The 18,535-nt window shown below is 38.4% G+C and overlaps 1 protein-coding gene across 10 annotated transcripts in view; it reads left to right on the top strand.

The window, feature by feature from the left end:
- mib2 (MIB E3 ubiquitin protein ligase 2) overlaps positions 1-18,535 on the top strand; it is a 37,594-nt gene that overhangs the window by 769 nt on the left and 18,290 nt on the right. For 5 of the 10 annotated variants that reach the window (XR_010916305.1, XM_067526560.1, XM_067526558.1 and 2 more), the window contains exons 2-4: positions 5,145-5,287; positions 10,846-11,241; positions 11,659-11,830. Coding sequence is in view for 8 of the 10 variants with exons in the window: in XM_067526560.1 (XP_067382661.1) it covers positions 5,257-5,287; positions 10,846-11,241; positions 11,659-11,830 (599 nt within the window). In the remaining 2 variants the exon portion in view is untranslated. Of the gene's footprint in view, positions 1-475; positions 510-5,144; positions 5,288-6,746; positions 6,784-10,845; positions 11,242-11,658; positions 11,831-18,535 lie in introns of those variants that run through there. The other 5 variants (XM_067526557.1, XM_067526556.1, XM_067526555.1 and 2 more) reach the window with 5 other exon arrangements.

Raw genomic sequence — 18,535 nt, 5'->3', positions numbered from 1 at the left:
GTCTGGGTGGGGGGTGGGCTCGTAGGTGTTAAATTGTACCTGTCAACACTGGCCAAGTTGTCAGTCTCTATATTACATAGTGTAAAAGGGTTAACAGTCGTGAAAGAAGCAGCACACTTAAACCCATTTGATCCCTGATAGGATCACTATTACAGAAGGAGTTGGCCCACTGTTGTTTTCTGAGGCCACTGTTGTATGTCTTACTGAAATGGACTGAAGTGAATCTAAGGCTTCACACCTGGCCATCTCTCTGGCCAGCTGGTAGTGATGAAACAGAGACAAAGTCCAAGTTGAACTCTCAGCCACACGTACTTGAGTAAGGAGAAGTTTCAGTTCTCGATTCCTTTGCTTGTTGTTACTTCTTGGATCCACATTTCTAAATATAGCAGATCAGTCAAGCTTGAAATGGTTGTTGGATTACATCCTAGAAATTACTTGGGATTCAGGGAAACAGAGGTGATCGGCTCGTGGTTGATAAGAAATTGGGAAAATGTGTGAAAATTCTCAGGGTAAGACTTGTAATTTTTTGGAAATGACTTAAGGTGGTGTTAATAGCTCTGTGGGTAATTTGAAGGCAGCATGTAAAAATGAGTGGCGATTGTTTAATGGCTCCTGTTTTTGTCTGCGCTGTTTTGCATCTAAATATTTTGCCGTAAATTCTTGGCATGTCACCAAACATCTTTATTTTATTCGTTTAGGACTGGAAGGCAAGTACCTTATAAATAATTTCTCCGATCTCTTTCTACACAGGACATATGTTTTCACATTTTCTAATCTTGATGCATTTATATAAAACACAATATTTGCAAATTGAAATGTTCATCTTGTGCATTATGTGTGTGACCTTGTGTTGCATGTATTAAAACTGACAGCGAGAAAAGCCTGTCAGTTTTAATACATGCAGTTTGTTTGTTGATAAAACTATCACACTAAAATTGAAAAGCAGAGGCATTCCTAGCTGGCAGGCTCACATAAAATTAGAATGCACACCTACCAATGCAGCCAATCTTAGACCCAGACTGTTGACCAGTGAGCTGCTGCACTGTTCCTTGCCTACTGCTGGGCAACATGACAAAATAAATGAGATCATAAAGATACTATAAACATCTTTTCTAATAACATATTTTGTTGTAGTAGGCCACTGCAGACACAATTATGAGTTAACAGGATTACTGTATGGTGAAACAGTATTTTAATAACCATGTGATGAAGCACATTGATTTTTGTAGTATCAAAATCTGCCATAACAAATATTCTGCTCTTATTTTTGTTTATAAACCTTTATCCGTAAGAATTCCTAAAAAGTATAAAATATATAGTGTATATCAAAAAGACAACACCAGATTACATATACAGTTGACACAAAGTGCAGAGCTTTAAATGTCCTTAAAATGTGTTTGTTTTTAATTTATTTTTATTTCCTTACCAGGATCCTTCAAGCTGGAAATAAGGGTCTGTTATAGTCAGATACATTACACTTTGAGATGCAGTATATATTACTTCAGTTAAGTACAGGGGGATGATGTACACTCAGTTGCCAGGTACACATCTGACAAAAACTAGGTCTTTCTAGTTCTGCATTACTGCAAGAATCCCCCACTGTATCTGTGAGGATGCTCAGTTGTTGTGTTTTAGAGAAGTGTCAATTTAACCGCAAAATCATTTTGGACAGTGTGGTGTCTAATTCTGTTTCATCATTGTTGTATTGCATCACATAACAGGGGTTTCTGATATTTCGTCCACCTTGCTTAAAGCACCCAAGCTAGAAACTGCAAAAATAACAGTTCAGCAGCCACACAAACTATGACATATGAACAATTGAATCAACTTCTCTCTAAGGCACAACTGAACTTTATTATTTTTTTTAGACTCCACGGATTCTAGCTAGGTGTACCCAATAAACTGCCCACGTAAACTGAATAAATGCCATTAATATCTGTGAAAACATTTGGTGCTTGCAGCAGAGGATACAATCCAATAAGAATAAGAATACTTAAAGTAGCAATAGCAGGTCTGTTTCTTTGAAGTTTGTGTTTTGTTGGAAAGAGCCATCCATCCATTATCATTAACTGCTTGTTCTGTTCATTGGGGGGGGGGGCATTGGAGCCATACAAGCTGTCATTGGGTGAGAGGCGGGGTACACCATGGTTTGGTCACCTGCCTATCTCCGGATTAACACAGGGAGACATACACAGACAGACAACTCTTGAAACTCAAATTCACACCTACAGGCAAACATTCAAACTCCACACAGAGAGGCTGCAGCTGATAGTGGCAAATGAGCCGAAAACCGTCCGAGATGGCAGTGCGGGTCACTCTACCTCTGTGCTGCCCTTTGTTTGAAAGATGACTGTTATATAATAATTGAGTTGAAGTGTAACTACATAATGCTGGTGTGTGTGTGTGTGTGTGTGTGTATGTATATATATATATATATATATATATATATATATATATATATATATATATATATATATATATATATAATTCACAGATGGTAGGGATAGATTTTTGCAATAATGGAATAAGTATCATATAATGTTCAATGTTCCAAATGACACTAGGTTACTTGCTAAAGGAGTACGTTGATCAGACACAGTTTTTCCCCAGCATCTAAGCTTTGTGTCTTTCCTGGCCTTCAACAAGGCCATATTTCATCTGTCCTCCCCATGTGGTGACTGACATGTTCTTCGTTCTGTGTGTCAGTGTCTACTGGAAGATGAGCTGTGTGAATGAATGTTTCCTTTATGTGACAGGGACAGCAGCAGCTTTGTTTACAAGATGTTAGAGTGGTGGATAAACTTCCCCTTTACCATGTGTCTCAACAACTTACTTAGCCCTCATTCATTCATTGTCTAGGGGCAGTAGCCGTATATTTATGCTTTTTTTTTTGGCTTTAATTTTAGAACCATATTGTTCATGTCTGCAAAACCGTAGCCACATTAAAGAGTACTGTTTAGGGCTAAACACATTGCACACACCAACCTCCTCTTCCCGCTTCCCTGCATGAGCCTGGAGGAGACTCGAGGCTGGTGTTGCCAGCTCACCAGCAGCCGTTGCACAAAACAGTTTGCGACTAAAAATGAACATCATGGCAGGTGACCATTCATCAAAATCTCCTTCAACCCCACCCCTTTTCTTTTCCCTGAGCACCCTCTCCAACCCCCAGAAAAAAAATCCAGACCCTCCCCCTCTGAAGCATGTGCCCCTCCCCTCTCCCCTCTGTCCTCTGCTTGTCGGTTTATTGCCAGAAGTGTGAATGGTGTCCCCGCAGGCTATGAAAGACAGGGCTGTGCATCCTTATGCAAAGCTTCATGCGTATGTGTTTGTACATATTGATCAGTAAACACTCTTTCGGCTTCACACGCACGTTACCGAAGCTCATGTAACCCTGGTGTGGGAATATAGCATCAGAGGAGTCCCATGCAGAGCAAAGCCCATTGGCCTGTTTTCATGCGAGAGCAGGAGAACGTCGACCTGAATGCAGCGCTCATCGTGCAGCCGCTCTCACTGTCCGTCCTCCTCCCTCTCCTCCTCCTCCTCCTCCTCCTCCACGGCGGTAATCCTTGCTGACACAATGCACAAAGGACTAAATGCTGGCTGCATCCTCCGGCAGCAGGGCTTTCTCCTCTTCCTCCAGCTGTGATCTTCTATCGCTGGGCGATTTTTCTGTACAGTGGGACACAATTTCTGTAAGGCTACTTGCAACTGTACATCACTTTTCTGGAATACTGGCCTGTCTGCCTCCTCTCCTCCTCCGCCCCCCTGTATCCCCTCCTCCTGCTTGTCCGGTTCATTCAGGGAGCACATCAGAACAGGGCTCTAGCCCTGGGGAGGTGTTTTTGTGTCTTGCTGGAAGCTGGAGGTAACACTGGTAGCCTTTTCTTTCTCCCCTTTCATCATCTAATGTGTTTATGTAGCAAGAGGTAGGAGCTGCTTCCTCTCTTTCTCTATTGTTGTCGGTCTTTGTCATTCCAACAGCAAATAAGTAGACCAACAGGTAAACCAGCATTATTTATCAAGTGATGCAGCTCAGGCTATTTGGGTAATATAGGCATGTCTTTCTTTGAAGACCGTATAATTATATTTTACAATTGAGCAGAATAAATTCTTCATACTTGTCTGAATCTTAATAAGAGTGGCATGTCACAAATAAAATATTCAGTGTCGCCCTGTCTTTAAATAAATCATGTTTACTTTTTATTATCAGATTGTCAGAGTGGAAAAATTTGCTTTACTCCCCAGAAAGGAAAATGATCATGTGCAAAAACAACACATATGCAGCTGGTGTGTGTCCATGGCAGTGTTACTACAAGTGTGCCACATGTCATTACAATCTGTCGTAAAGCTAGCAGACATGCTAAGCAGGCAGGCACACACCTGGCTGGCTTGGCTGCCGTTGTCACTGTTTGATCATCAGCAGGCTGTTTCACAAACAGGCAAAATGTTTGTCCTGACCTGTCGAGATACCAAAGTGTAAGCAGCTTCTGGTTTCAGTGTGCGGATTCTTGATTGCAGATGGCCTAATCACTGTGTGTTTATATTCGTATTTAAGGTTATTAGAATAAACTAGTACAACATTTGCTACTTGGTATGTAAATATATCATATCCAAAATGGCTATGGTCATAGATTACAGAACAAGCCCATGGGCCCAAGAGATTATGGGAGCCCTGAGTCTAATGTGAAGCAAGTATTAAAAGTTTTACAAATGTATGAAAAAAGACCAAAAAGAGATTTACAAAAAAACAACAACAAGATACATGACCAAACAAGCCCAAAATGACTACTGACTGAAGACATGATGGCTTCATTCATTCATAATTTCTTTCTCTCTCCTGTCTCTCTTTCAGTCTGGGGGACCTGTGGGATGATTGTATTTCTGAGAGTACTGCAGAGTTTCCCCTAACATGCCAAGAAAATTATTTACATGTAACACCATAGTCTTTTAGGAACGGTACTGCTAACAGTATGCTTGTTTCTTTTTTGTTTTAATGGCAACACCCTTGTTAAGTCCTTGAGCAGCACCAATCACACACAAAAAAACCCCCAAGAAAAATCATTTGAGCAGAAGAGGAAAAAACACTGCATGTTCCAAAACAAAGAGCAAAGTTCACCCCAAACTGTTCACTCCCCTGTTTGTAGGATGACTGCTTCATTGTGTTGAGGATTTCAGATGGTCCTGCTGGTTGACCTGGGATAAAAGCAGCAAAAGGCTCGTGGTGTCATTACAAACTGGAATCTCACAACTGTCAACATGTTCAAAAGTGGGTTGAAGATCATAGGGAGTGAGTATGATAATTCATGAAAATTTGATATGATAATCTCAGCACAGTGTACAGTACAGTCGGTGTTCTTAGGTAACATGGTTTGCTGCTGTCGAGTTTTTGTAAAACACTCCAGGGATAAAAGTTGCTGATCGGAACAATTCTGCTGCTTTTTAAATATACAGTTGCAACCAACAAGCTTCGTAAGGATGTAGTGCACTGTATATTTCTTGCAGTAGTTGATTGTGGAAATTATATATGATCACTCTAAAAAGAGTCTTGGTAAATGTGTTATTTACTTAGGCTACTTATTGATTTTTCTCTATGTCCCTGGCTCTGTTCTCATTAAAGAGTGAGGAAATAAGCCAGTCACACCATGTGTCACAGGATATAAAGCCCAAGTAGGTCTTTGCTGCTTCACGCACTAGCACATATCTGATGGCACTGGCTCTGCCAATAATAATAGTACTCATAAGGCTTTTTTTTCCAATTTGTAGCTCCTCAGTGATTTTTATCACAGTGCATAACAGAACTGGATCTGACTTAAGTGAGGTAACTTTAGCTGCAAATAATAGAGTTGATAGTTAATTGACGTATCACGGGCCCAGATGCTACACTGTGCTGCTTGGTCGCATTTTAGACATTGCTACTTTTATTTTCATTTACAATTAATTTACTTTGCGTTGAGAAAAGCTATTTTTGATAACAGTACCAATATACCTTCACTGTGCAGGTTCCTTAATGTTGTTTTTATGAATACCAATAGGTAAAAACTTATAAGAAATGGTATCTTCATGTTGTGATTTTAGTTTTCTTGTTTCCTCTCCTTCAGTGAATTTTAACAAGCTGATTTAAAAATAGACCTATTTACCACAGCTTGAAGTTGTCTGCTAACATATTATCAAAAAACAAATTTCCAACGGGAAACCTTCACATTACCCAATGACTGATGTACCTCCTGCCCCACTGCTGCCCCAACAAAAATATTACAAAAGGAACAAAATGTAATTTTTGGTGCGAACAAAAAGTTGTCAGTCTTTATCTAATGCTTGATACTAATGGCTCACTGACACTAAGTGTCTTCTTATCCAAATTAGGTACAGAATGATGAGGGCTTTTTTTTTTTACTACTACTACTACTAATAATAATAATAAAAAAAAAGCAATTTACTTGGGGACATAAAAGTATCAATACCCAGCCTCAGTGTTGAGTTATTTTAGAGATTTTTAAAATGTCATGTGTAGCTCAGTAGAACAATTTACCTATTTTTATGGCAGTGTGTGCCTTTGTTTGTGTGTATTTGCTGTTGTGACCATACGTGTGGTTGTTCGTGTGAAGGAGGCTGACGTTGCTTTCTCAGATTGGCCCTCAGCTGTGTGTCTGACGGAAGCCAGCCCATCTGTTATTGTAGGAAGAGCGCTGTAATCCTGCCTGTTTTAGCCCTTGGTCGCAGATTAACAGAGACATTTCTGCACCCCAGGTGGCCCTGTCTTCATGCCTTCTAACCCCCCCTCGTGTGCGTACACACACACACACACACACACACACACACACACACACACACACACACACACACACACACAGAAAATAGGTAAGGGAATGTACATTGGAATGCAAATCCAGAGAGGATGATACGTCTACACCTGGAAATAATAATGTCTATCACAGTTTGAACTCTGCATGGTAAATTTGATAAAGTTTACCTCTGTATAAACTGGCAGTAGGTTTCTTGTTGTTCTTTTCTTAGTTGTCTTTTGCTACTGTGAGACACTTGAAGACTAAACGGAAAAAGAGTACTTAATGATACATGAACATATTTTGGACAGACAGATATTTAATTTTGTTTAGTTTTCAAAGCCTGTGGCAAAAGTTTTGAATAACATTTTTAACGTCTAATGAACATTTGTATATGTGTTTTAAAATGTATGTTTGATGATAACTTTATTCATGGTGAGAGCTGCATAAAAATGCAGCTCAGGTAGAAAAAAAAAAAAACTGTACTTGTTGTCATCTTTGTTATCTGCAGCATCTTATCTATGATGTTTAGTTCAACATCTAATGCTAAATAGAAGCTAAGGTAACTAGAAAACATTCAGAACAAATTTTATCATCAAGTCATGTAACATTACACACAAGATGTGTATGAATGAAAGTAAACACATTAACATTTTCAAATGGCAAAACTTTACTTAAAATGTACTGAGTTGCTGCTTTAATGGTTCCAAAAATTCAACAAGCTGTAACAGCTTCGATGTGAAATACATCATGCTGTTTAAGATGCAGTTTTGGTATTCACTTCTTAATTTCTTCACACGTTCTGTGTGAATAGGATTTACTGGCCATCTGCCTCACAAAAAAATGATGCACACTAGGATTTTTATTTTTATTTTTTTTTTACCAAAGCCAAGTCAAGCTTGAACTGTGTTTTCACTCCTCTTTCTGCAGTATTCATATTTAGTATGCAATTGTAAATATGCTTCTTAAATATAAGAAACAGGTTTCCCTGTAGATTGGGATTGAAGGCTGTTGTGTAAGTTGGTTCATCCTTTAAATTCCTCATGTTTCGTCTACTTGTCTGTACCAGTCCTGGTTTATTTAATAATGATAAGATATCAGTTTGCTGGGGCTGACTTTCCCTGGAACATGCAATGTGGGGGCAGCATAGTGGGTGGAGCAGGAGGCAGTACTGTATGTGTGAATAAAAGAGTTTTAAAAGTAGGTGGTAGTTAAGTTTAGTTGGTCTGTAGAAACTAGTTTGTACGCCTGCTTTAATGCAAATTTTGATAAACATATTCTATATTCTGTATATTTATCAAAATATTCCCTGCCTGGGATTTCAGTGATTTGATGTAAATGAAAGTTTCATTATGACTGTATATCAGTTATTGGTAGATCCAGATTAACTTGGCATTTCCTGCATCCCTTCACACCCAGAACACTTGGATCTGTGTGAAAGCCTTCCGCCACCCGTGACATATCTCAACTGTTTGCACGCTAAAATGTTGATGATGACTAGCTGGGATATTATTCCAGTGCACAAAAAGTGACTAAGCTGTCATTTTGGACAGAATAATGGAGTATAAGCACCCTGCTTTTTTTCCTTTGAGCTGCTGTATCCCTTATGTTTTATGCTTAAGCAGATGCTTTTATACCTAAATGACATTGTAATCTTGATAAGCATGAAAGCATAATCTCAACTACATTGCAGACATTTATCTGTCCGACCTATTATTGAAAGAGTTTTTTTGAAGTAATCCCTGTGGCTTAACTGACAAACTATATACTAAAAACCATATTAGGTTCAAATTACTAGCTAAAATGAGGGTATTCGGCAAGATTAAGGGTATTTTATATGAATGTAGATAGACTTTCAAATAGTTTAAATGGTGAACATTTTCTGTGTACACCAGCATTGCTTATGTCCCTTAACTGTCCCTCGAATTTAGATCAGTGCTCGCCTTAAACAGGGAAATGATGGATTACCAACACCACCTGCTAAAGAATGTGGTCACATGTGGGACTGTTGTGACTTTTTAATTATTTATTTTGTTATGCAGTACAGGCAGGCAAACGATATACAGTAGATGCTCATACTGGTGTATCTATCTGAATCAGTTGCCTTTTTGTGCATTAACAGATTTAAACATGCAAAATACTGATGAATACTGAACTTTTCTGCAAATTCCTGGCATGTTTTTTGTTTTGTATTGTTCTTTTTTGGTAACATGTTTTTGTAAAGAGGTTAATCCTATTACAATCTTAAATCAGCATTTTCAAAAAGTAAAATTTCCTTTTCTACTCTACAACATAAAGTCTGTGGGGTAGTTCTGACACACACACACACACACACACACACACACACACACACACACACACACATATATACATATATATATATATATATATATATATATATATATATATATATATATATATATATATATATATATATATATAAAAAATAAAAAAAAGCCAATGCAGGACCTGTGAGTGTGAGCCTCTCTCTAGTGAGCGTTATCATAAAGTGAAAGGTGACAACAGTTGAGATGTGCGCTCCACTTTCTGGAGACTATGTATTAGCCTAGTTTAAGAGCTTCCCCATGTGGCTTATGTCAGATATAGTATGTAAACCTTCCTCTTTCTTTAATCCAGTTTTAGAAAAGTAGCTTAAACACAGACAGACGATCAAAAAAAGCATTCTGTGTGCTGTTATTTAAAAGATTTACTGTATTGTTGGTAGTGTATATTGACTGTCCTGCAGTTTTTTACTTTTATTTAGTTTTAAATCTATTTAATAACCTTAGTGTTGAAGGAAGGACACTGCACCAGAATATGTGTAATGTGTCACATGATTTTATCATTAAGAATGTGATTGGTTGTCTGCTGATATTCATGCTCCTCAGCAAAAGTTTCTATTCATATTGCTGACTCAAGCTGCCAAATAAATGCTGCTTGTTTCCTGTGTTTGTTCTTGTTTTTAGCACCCAATTGAATTTATTCATAAACTGGAGTCATCAGTCAGGGGTGGGAATGTGTGAGTTCTTGTACATCTGTCATTTGGATTAACTTTGCCTTCAATACTTTAACCCCAATTCTGGCTTTTCATGTTATTGTTGGATTGAGAATAATATGTGTACAATGCTACATTCTGCATAAACTTTTTTTTTTTTTACCTTTTCTATTCGTCTACTGTTGGTTATAGGTTAACACTAGATATTCTCAGTGAAGAATGTTCAATATCACAATTTTTCTACAAGATAATTTGCAGCCTTTGACACCTCTTGGTCAAATCTGAGAAGGACACTTCTACCAAATAAAACCTGTAGAAATCAGTTTGCTATTTTGTTTACTGTAGGATACCAGTAATGAATTATTATACATTTGAAAAAATACTATTATGTTTTGTTATATTACTTGTTAAAACCCATTTTTAGTTGCTCTGGTTGCATGTTTATATTCCATATTTTATGTATGTGGATGTTTGCTCTTTGTACTATGACATTTCTTCTAAAATCAGATGTTTAAAAAAAAAATATTGCCTTGCTTACAGTTTTGCAATAGATCAAATCGTAATGATACGTGATAGGTATCGTATCGCCAGGTAGACACTATAGACTGCTAAAGGTGTGTGTGTGTGTGTGCACGTGTGTGTGTCATGTCAGGGCTTGATTAGCTCAGCAGGGCATAGCCTTCGTGTCCAGCTGCTCTCTCCAGAAGTGTGCCATGACACACAGCAAGGCCTCCAGTGAATGATCTACCAGCAAAGAAAAAAAACACTGCAGTGAAATTAATGAGACATATGGCATGTTGCTTCATGATTCCCTCAGCAGCCACTGACAGACGAAGTCTAACAGCACACAGGTTGTGAGATTTCCTTGGTTAAAAGCAGTGGAATGGACCCAATATTTTCTGAAGCTTTCATGAAGCTAGGACATGAAATTTGTACAGTTTATAAAAAAGTAGCACTTTATACTGCATTGTAATCCATTTGTTTACCTAATTTGTACAGTATTCTATTGTGATTTTACTGCTGTGTTTTCTCTGTTTCTATTAAACCCTTATCTTCTCTTACCCCCAGTCACTCCTGATCTGTTCCCGGAAACACCCCTGGTGCCATCCCTGCCTGCAGTATCGTCAGCGCGAGCTGGCTCTGCCCCTCTGAAGCCCCAGAGGCGCAGCAGTGGAAGTAAGAGCGTTGCCAGGCCTCGCCAGTTGCGCTCAGCCCCCAGGGCAGGCCCCGACAGAGGCAGCATGGAGGTGGGCATGCGTGTGGTGCGCGGCCTGGATTGGAAATGGGGAAACCAGGATGATGGCGAGGGCCACGTGGGCACTGTGGTGGAGATCGGGCGGCAGGGCAGCACTACAACACCAGATAAGACGGTAGTGGTGCAGTGGGACAGTGGTACACGAACCAACTACCGCACTGGCTACCAGGGTGCCTTTGACCTGCTGCTTTATGATAACGCTCAAATTGGTAAGTATAACTTATAATTAAGCCAAACTGCATCTGTTAAAAACTTTCTACAAATCCAAGATGGAGAATCAGTTGTTTCAAACTTGTTTACCTTGAACATTTGGTATTGTGGCAGCATTTGCAAAGGATATTTTGAATATGCATGTTGCAATAAAGACTATTCTGACTTGACTTTTCAATTATTGGAATAATAAAGAGCAGGAGAAGAGATGATAGGATGGATGGGCTTTTTTTTATGCAGCTTGTGCAGCATCTCATGATATCATATGACATGTCTGCTTCAGTGACTTACTTATGGGAGATGCATAGTAACGCAGAACTTGCTATAAAGGAAGTAAGTTATTCCGGAATAGAATAGGAAGCGTGTTAAATTTAGGATCAAACTCACATCTTTAGCCACCTCTTCTTCCTCTCCAGGGGTGCGCCACTCCAACATCATCTGTGACAGCTGCAAGAAGCATGGCATCATGGGAATGCGATGGAAGTGCAAGGTGTGCTTTGACTACGACCTGTGCACCCAGTGTTACATGAACAACAAGCACGACTTGAGCCATGCTTTCGAGCGCTATGAGATGGCACACTCCCAGCCGTAAGTACTGCACTGCCGTTTTTCTTGCTGGTAGTCAGTATATCTTCTTATTTATCTGCTCCGATGCCAGTTTTATCATCAGTAATATTTATTTTCTTAAAGCAAAAACTTGCCTGCAACTTCACTGTTAGCCTACAGTGTAAAGATTTAGTGTCATATTTCACATGTTTACACTACAACAGAGCGGTTTCATCTCAGCACAAAAGCCTAGATTCAAAATTAATTACTCTGATCCCCCCTAGCACCTTTTCTTGCTGCTCTGCTGTGCTCTGCTATGTTTGCTGCACTCCACCACATACCTTGATATTGTTATGGAATTACATAAATAAGAATGGTGCAAAACTTACTAATCAAGCAGAAATAATGGCAACTTGGTTAAAAGAGCAAGCCAAGCACGTTTTAGAAGCAAGTATCTCGGCTGCCAGTAGTGTTCAGTGAGTCTGTCACAGGAGGCTTTGGCAACACTTTAACATATTACGTTTTTTAGCATATTTGCAAAAAAGTTTACATATCGTAGCTTTAATTTGGGTTGAACATAGGCCTTCAAAACATCAGGAAAAGAAACCAGCGGATTTTCTTCAGCTGTAGCTTTAATTTGTGTAAATAATGTTTAGTATTACATAATCAGCACCTAACATTGGTGCAATGATGGTTATTAGCATTAATATACTGCCAAATAACCACAGTCCTCATGTACACCATCAGCAAACAATACTAAATTATTTTTAATTGAAGCACACTGGTAGCTGCATGGTTGCAGCACATGCCACGTATCTACATTACTCAGGGTTTGGAGTCTGGCTGGGGATTGTTGCTGCATGTCACTCCCCCTTTTTTCTCCCTGGTTTACTGTCATATCTTCCCTTAAAAAGAGCTATCAAATAAAGGCATAAACACCCCATCTTCAAAAAAGTTTTATTGCCCTTAGCAAAGATTTCATTAGAATTTGCAAAGACACAATGTGTGTGTTTGTCAGTACTACGTGCTCGGCGTTGCTGTGAATAAATGTTCAGTGAGCTGATTCCAAGTGTCCCATGTATCCACATTTAGTGGAGAGAGTTCTCCCTTCAGAATCCACTCTTCTGCATCAGTTGACAGTAAAGCTCCAAACTGCTTTGGGCGCTGTCTGAATGTCAGCTGTATAGCCTGTTCTCATTTTAACGAGGTGATATGTATGACCCAGATTTGTTCTATAGTTTAGCCTGATACAGGACCAACACCACTTATTTTTATTTTTATTTTTATTATTAGTAAAGAATGCAAATAGGTGAGTGGAATCATGCATGGCCTGTTACTGTTCAGTTTTGAGTTGATTAAATCAAGCAATAGGGTTCAATTCTGGTTAGAAAAAAATAAACAGTTTGGAAATCAATATGAAAATATCGTTTGATTTATATAGTGATAGTATTTTAGGAATCAAATGTATGATTTAATATGTTGTATTAAACTTTAATCTGTGCAGCAGTGCTACAAATGACTTCTTGCTCCCTAGCTTCAAATCTTAACATTGTCACAACTGGAACTCAGTATCTTTGCCATTTGTCTGCTGTGTTTGTTTGCAGTCTCTGAAGCATCTTTAATAAAATCTCACATCTGACTGTGATGTGGAGTCTGAGGGTAGAAATGAAGCAGCAGATTTTTGCTTAAAGTAAAACCTGGTCTCTGCCAGTGAGACAAAATAGAGCAATAATCTTTTAGCAATATAAAAGTAGGTGGAATCTCATTTTGTTTCCCACCTCAATTTCTATTGAAGTATTGATTTGTTTTGAGTCCCAAACACATTATTGCCACTGCTTAGAGCAAATGTCTTTTGTTTTGATAAATGTTTAAGTATTAGTTATTTAGAGGTTGGGTTTTTGATGCCTTGGAACTCAAGAGATTGCCTATGTTCTTAGGATTAAGGATTTCTATCAGTGCTAATATTTAAATCTGCAATGTAAAGTAGTAAGTCATTAAAGTCATGCTATAGTGTAAGTAAGTGGCATTGAGTAGATAGAGGTCACAATAGAAGCACAATTTGAACGTGGATCAAACTACAGTTACATAGTTGTTGTTTTTTTTATGAGTACCAACATACTTAAAATGAGTGACTTCAAAACAATTTAGAGGGATTTTTTGTCAGAGATGACAAATCTGTTTAAAACTTTCTGATATTGAGAAAATGGAGCTCGAGTAGTTTAAATGAGTTGATGTCAGTGCCTCTTTGCACTGTAGCTGTCTTCAGGGACTGTGAAACTGGATGGTATACTGATGTCCATAGGTGGCAATAAAGATGGATTTAGCTGAAGTCCTAGTTTCTGTTGGATTGATGTTTATCATTGACAACTTTCGGTGTACTGATTCCATATTTGACAGCAGTGTTATTAACTCGTTATAATACACTTCTTTATGATTTGCCATATTTTTGCAGCTGTTTGGCTACATTATTGTTTGTTCTGCTCCGCTCAGTAATCATTCATACTACTTCCCCAACAATTTTCTTGCACATTTCAATAAAGTGTTGCATATCAGTAAACTAAGTGGATTTTACAGACTCAGTCAATCTTTGTTGAAATTGCAGGCTTTAGAAAAAAACCAAAAATCCTAAGTGCAGATATTGTTTGTGCAGACTTGTTTGTAAGGCTCCTGCATGTTTTAATGTCTGCTTCAGGATTTTAAAAACACAAGAGCTTTTTAATTAGAGAAAAAACTTGTTTGCTGTTATGTTGCTGTTGAAAATGCCAATGTACCCCCAGTTCTCTAGTCTGATACTAGTCTCTATTACTAGTTGTTAAAAAGACATTTCATTTATGCTTTTTCTATCACAATATAATCAGTGTTTACCTGGTGTGATGAAGAAACAAGTGAATGTCTGCAGATTTTCCAGCACAACAAAGAAAATAAATCAAGAAAGAGCTTGCAATCAGTATCATTCTCAGTTTGCTGCTCATAATGAAACAAATGATCTGTTCACAGCATTCAGCCTGTGTCTTCTCTCTTCATCATTTTTATCTAAGAGGCGCTTGCATAATCAGTGGAAAAAAAAGGAGTAATGCTTGTCATACAGCACTGAGACAACGTGTATATCTTGGAGAACATCACATGAAAGTCACTTATTTTCCTGTCAGTTGAATAAAATAGGGGGTCATGGTACAGTGTGTGGTGTCAAACACAGAGTACCTCTTTATTTCCAGACCACATTGACCCATATTTCACTGACAGCACTTCAAAAGACTAATTTATAATCTGGCAGTCATGGGACACACTGATATTTGCCCGGAACAGCAAAATTAGCTTGGTTTCATAATTAGCATGACATCTTGTTGTGCCAACAGTGATTTATATGAGGAGATTTGGAGTTGGGCTTGGACTCCTTTCATGTGGACCAAACATGTTTTAGGGTTTAATAGCCATTTAAAAAAGGTCTTTTTGAAGTTTATAGACATACTCTGGGCCAGGACTTTATTAGTGTTCTAAGGACACAATGGGAAATTGGCACAAACGCTATAATCTGCTGCAGTGAGCTGACACTAGAGCTACACAATCAGAAACACAGTCATAGATCTGAGCTGGATGTGCTGTACATGAGTGTTCCATAGTAATTATAACAGATCTTCTGTAACTGGATTAGCAGGCTAGCCTTCTCAGCGTGTTAATGTTTGCAACTTCCTGGAATACATGTATTAGAGAACAATTATTGGATACAAACCAAATTAAGGTGCAGGTTATATGTGCTGTTCATGAGGTATTAAACTGTTACATTCTTTGAATCCTCAGGATTTCATTGTTATTAAAATATTGTTGCAGTGTAATAATTCTAATGTATAATAGATGCATGTTTACTGCGTTGTGTTCTTAATGGCTTAGTGTCCTGCATTTTGTTAAGACTCATATGTTACATTAAGATGCACGTGTGCATGCAGACAGTACTCGGGGCAGCATATGTGTGCACCATATGTTTACGAGGAGAAGGTTGGTATGCAGTCGGGTAATCGGCTCTTCACCACTCAAACAATGCACATGCCGTTCAGCTCATCTCAAAGCATAATCCTTTCCTTGCACATCTTGCATTCCTTTACCTGACCTTTTCAATTCTCTAACCTGTAGTCCCCTTCAAGGCACATACAAACTTCCTAGTACTATGTGCATCAATGATGGAGGCTGCCCTGGTCTGAGACAGCAAAGCTGAGTCGAATCATGATCATCATGTTGATGGACAGCAATGTTATTTTTTGGAAGTTAGTGGCTTGCTCCTTGTACCCCTGCCATGTACACCATTCTTGTTCAGGAATGTTCTTGTGATGAGTTCATTACCCACGATGAGAGCCACTGCAAAAAAGGCGTTTTAAAATTATTTTATAGACATCATCTTAGGGATCCGTGTGACCTCCCAGAATATTTCACACTTGGTTGGTCCTTGGTAGAAACCTTGCATGTTAACCACTCCTACATTCTCCATCTGTACAAGATCTTCCTGACAGTATTTCTTTATTTTTGTACCCTTTTCCAGCCTGTTCCGATGCTTGACGATCAACAAATCTTTCTAAGCTCTTTAGAAATCCCTTATGTGTGAGCCATGACACACTTTTTATAGATTTGTGTTGTCAAGATCAGACTTTGATAGTAAAGAATGCTCTTCTTTAGTTGGTGCAGGACCTCCCAGACCAGTAATGGCATCACAAAAAATTAATTGATCCTCCAGGAGAATCACATACAGTGCATTTGTTACACACAAATACTGTACGTAAGGTCATATTCCTTGGTAAAAGTGTATTTTCTTTGTCACATTTGTGTAAATGGGTTTATTTGGTTTCTTTTGTTTCAGAAGGTGCATTAAAAGCTTAAAAATTCTGAAGCTTTCGCAAATATTCAAGCACCACAGTAAATGCATAGATTCACTGTGCTTTTTTAATTTTTCTTCTGAGACCATATTGGCAATTTGTCTTTTCTGTAAACGGATCATTTTTGCAGATTTATTTATATTTTTTTTCCCTGAAATGTAAATCCAACCCATGGCTTGTTGTCTGTAGGCTTTTGGTCCTGATCCTGTCTGGATGCAGGATATTTGACATTTGGTGGAGAGGGATTAGAAATCTTGATCCCTTGAAAGAGCTGCTCAGAGTAGCTACACCAAGAAAAACATTTCAAACACTGAAGTCATGTTTCATTTGTTTTGACATACGGACATCTGTCACTTTTCATCTGCTTTTTTCATGAAATAATTTGGGGTTTTAGGAACAGTCTTAGTAGTTCTCTCATCAGTTTTCTTGGTAGCAATTAAATACTTTGGGACAGAGCTAAATCTGCTTTCATCTATCCGGAAATTGGCACAGCTCTCTACATTTTCTCCCTGACCTTTAATACAAGTTCAGGAAGTCTATCACTGTAACCAGCTTTGTTTTTAGTTGGCTTGATCTCAATTGTAGCACGTACATCCCGAATTCCTTGAAATGCTCTTAAATCTCCTCACCAGCAATTTTCAACATCAGAACAATGCAGAGCATTGTTTACATTCATATTGTTTTGTATCTAGAGTATTTTATTTATATGTTGTTTATATAAACACACACACACACAGACACACACAGTACAAAGTTTATTCGTTGCCCTGAGGTGGCCTGCTTTCTGATAGCACTGCTGTCCAGGGATTAGACTACACACAGTTATCAGCACAGACATGTCTAAGCCCAGTCCCACACTGAGATTTACCGTTAGTTGGCTCTAAGAACAAATGTACGACACTTCCTGTTATAGCACCCAGGATCCTGAAGAATCTGGCCAGTGTCGAGGGATGAAGTTAAACAAGGTTAATTTTAAGCCAAACCCTAATGCTAGAGAGACACGTGGGAGTGAAGTGAAGACAACAGCTTCAGGGCTCCTTTTTCTTTTGATCACTCTGGATTTTCTATGATTTTGACTTTATCCAAAACCGCTTGTTTGAAATGGAAGCTGGTGTTTGATCTCCTCACAAAACTATGGGAATAGGCAGCTCCTTTGCACCAAGATCTGATCAAATCTTTACAATAAGGTACGTCAGGTTTTGAGGATATGCATTCTTAGTGAATGTACGTGAAGCTGTAGGTCAGCGTACTAGATAGTAGATCATGGATGTGTGATATAAGGTTGAGTTTATCTGTTCAAAGTCCTAAAATCCTATTAGGAAAATATCTTGGCTATCCTGCTTATTTATCCCTTGACCACTTTTTAGAGAACTACCACAGAAAAGTTATTGTTGAGCAACCTGTGTGCTGGAAAGTCATGGTATTAATGGTTAGAATTATAATTAACTAAAAGTAGTAGTAGCAGTAGATTGACGTAATGAAGACCATGTGTTTCAGAATCTAGTGTTTCAATCCCTGCTGTACATGCATAGCCAGTAGGACACTTCAGATGGCTTTAGATTCTGGGGAGAAATGTAAAGCTTGTTTACACAAAATTTCTATCTTTCAGTCTCTTGTCAGGAGATCATAGCAGCCTGATTTATTTTCAGCTTGAAGTACAGCGAGACTTTTCTTTGGCCCAAAATGGATTAGTCACATCATGCGCATTTGTTCAGGAAAGCTTGTAAGCTGTATAGTAGTAATCTGTTGTCTATCTATGGATTTTTTCTCCCTCTGTTGTTCAAAGTGTGCCAACATAATTTTGTTGATTTGATTCCATGCACTAAATTGTGTTTCATAAGCTTCCAGTGATGCAGTGATTATTACTTTGCAACCTAATTGAAAC

This window comes from Channa argus, chromosome 13, assembly GCF_033026475.1.
Source record: "Channa argus isolate prfri chromosome 13, Channa argus male v1.0, whole genome shotgun sequence".
Classification (NCBI taxonomy): Eukaryota; Metazoa; Chordata; class Actinopteri; order Anabantiformes; family Channidae; genus Channa; species Channa argus.
The sequence above is the reverse complement of the archived record's forward strand: the minus strand, read 5'-3'. Positions and strand labels throughout refer to the sequence as shown.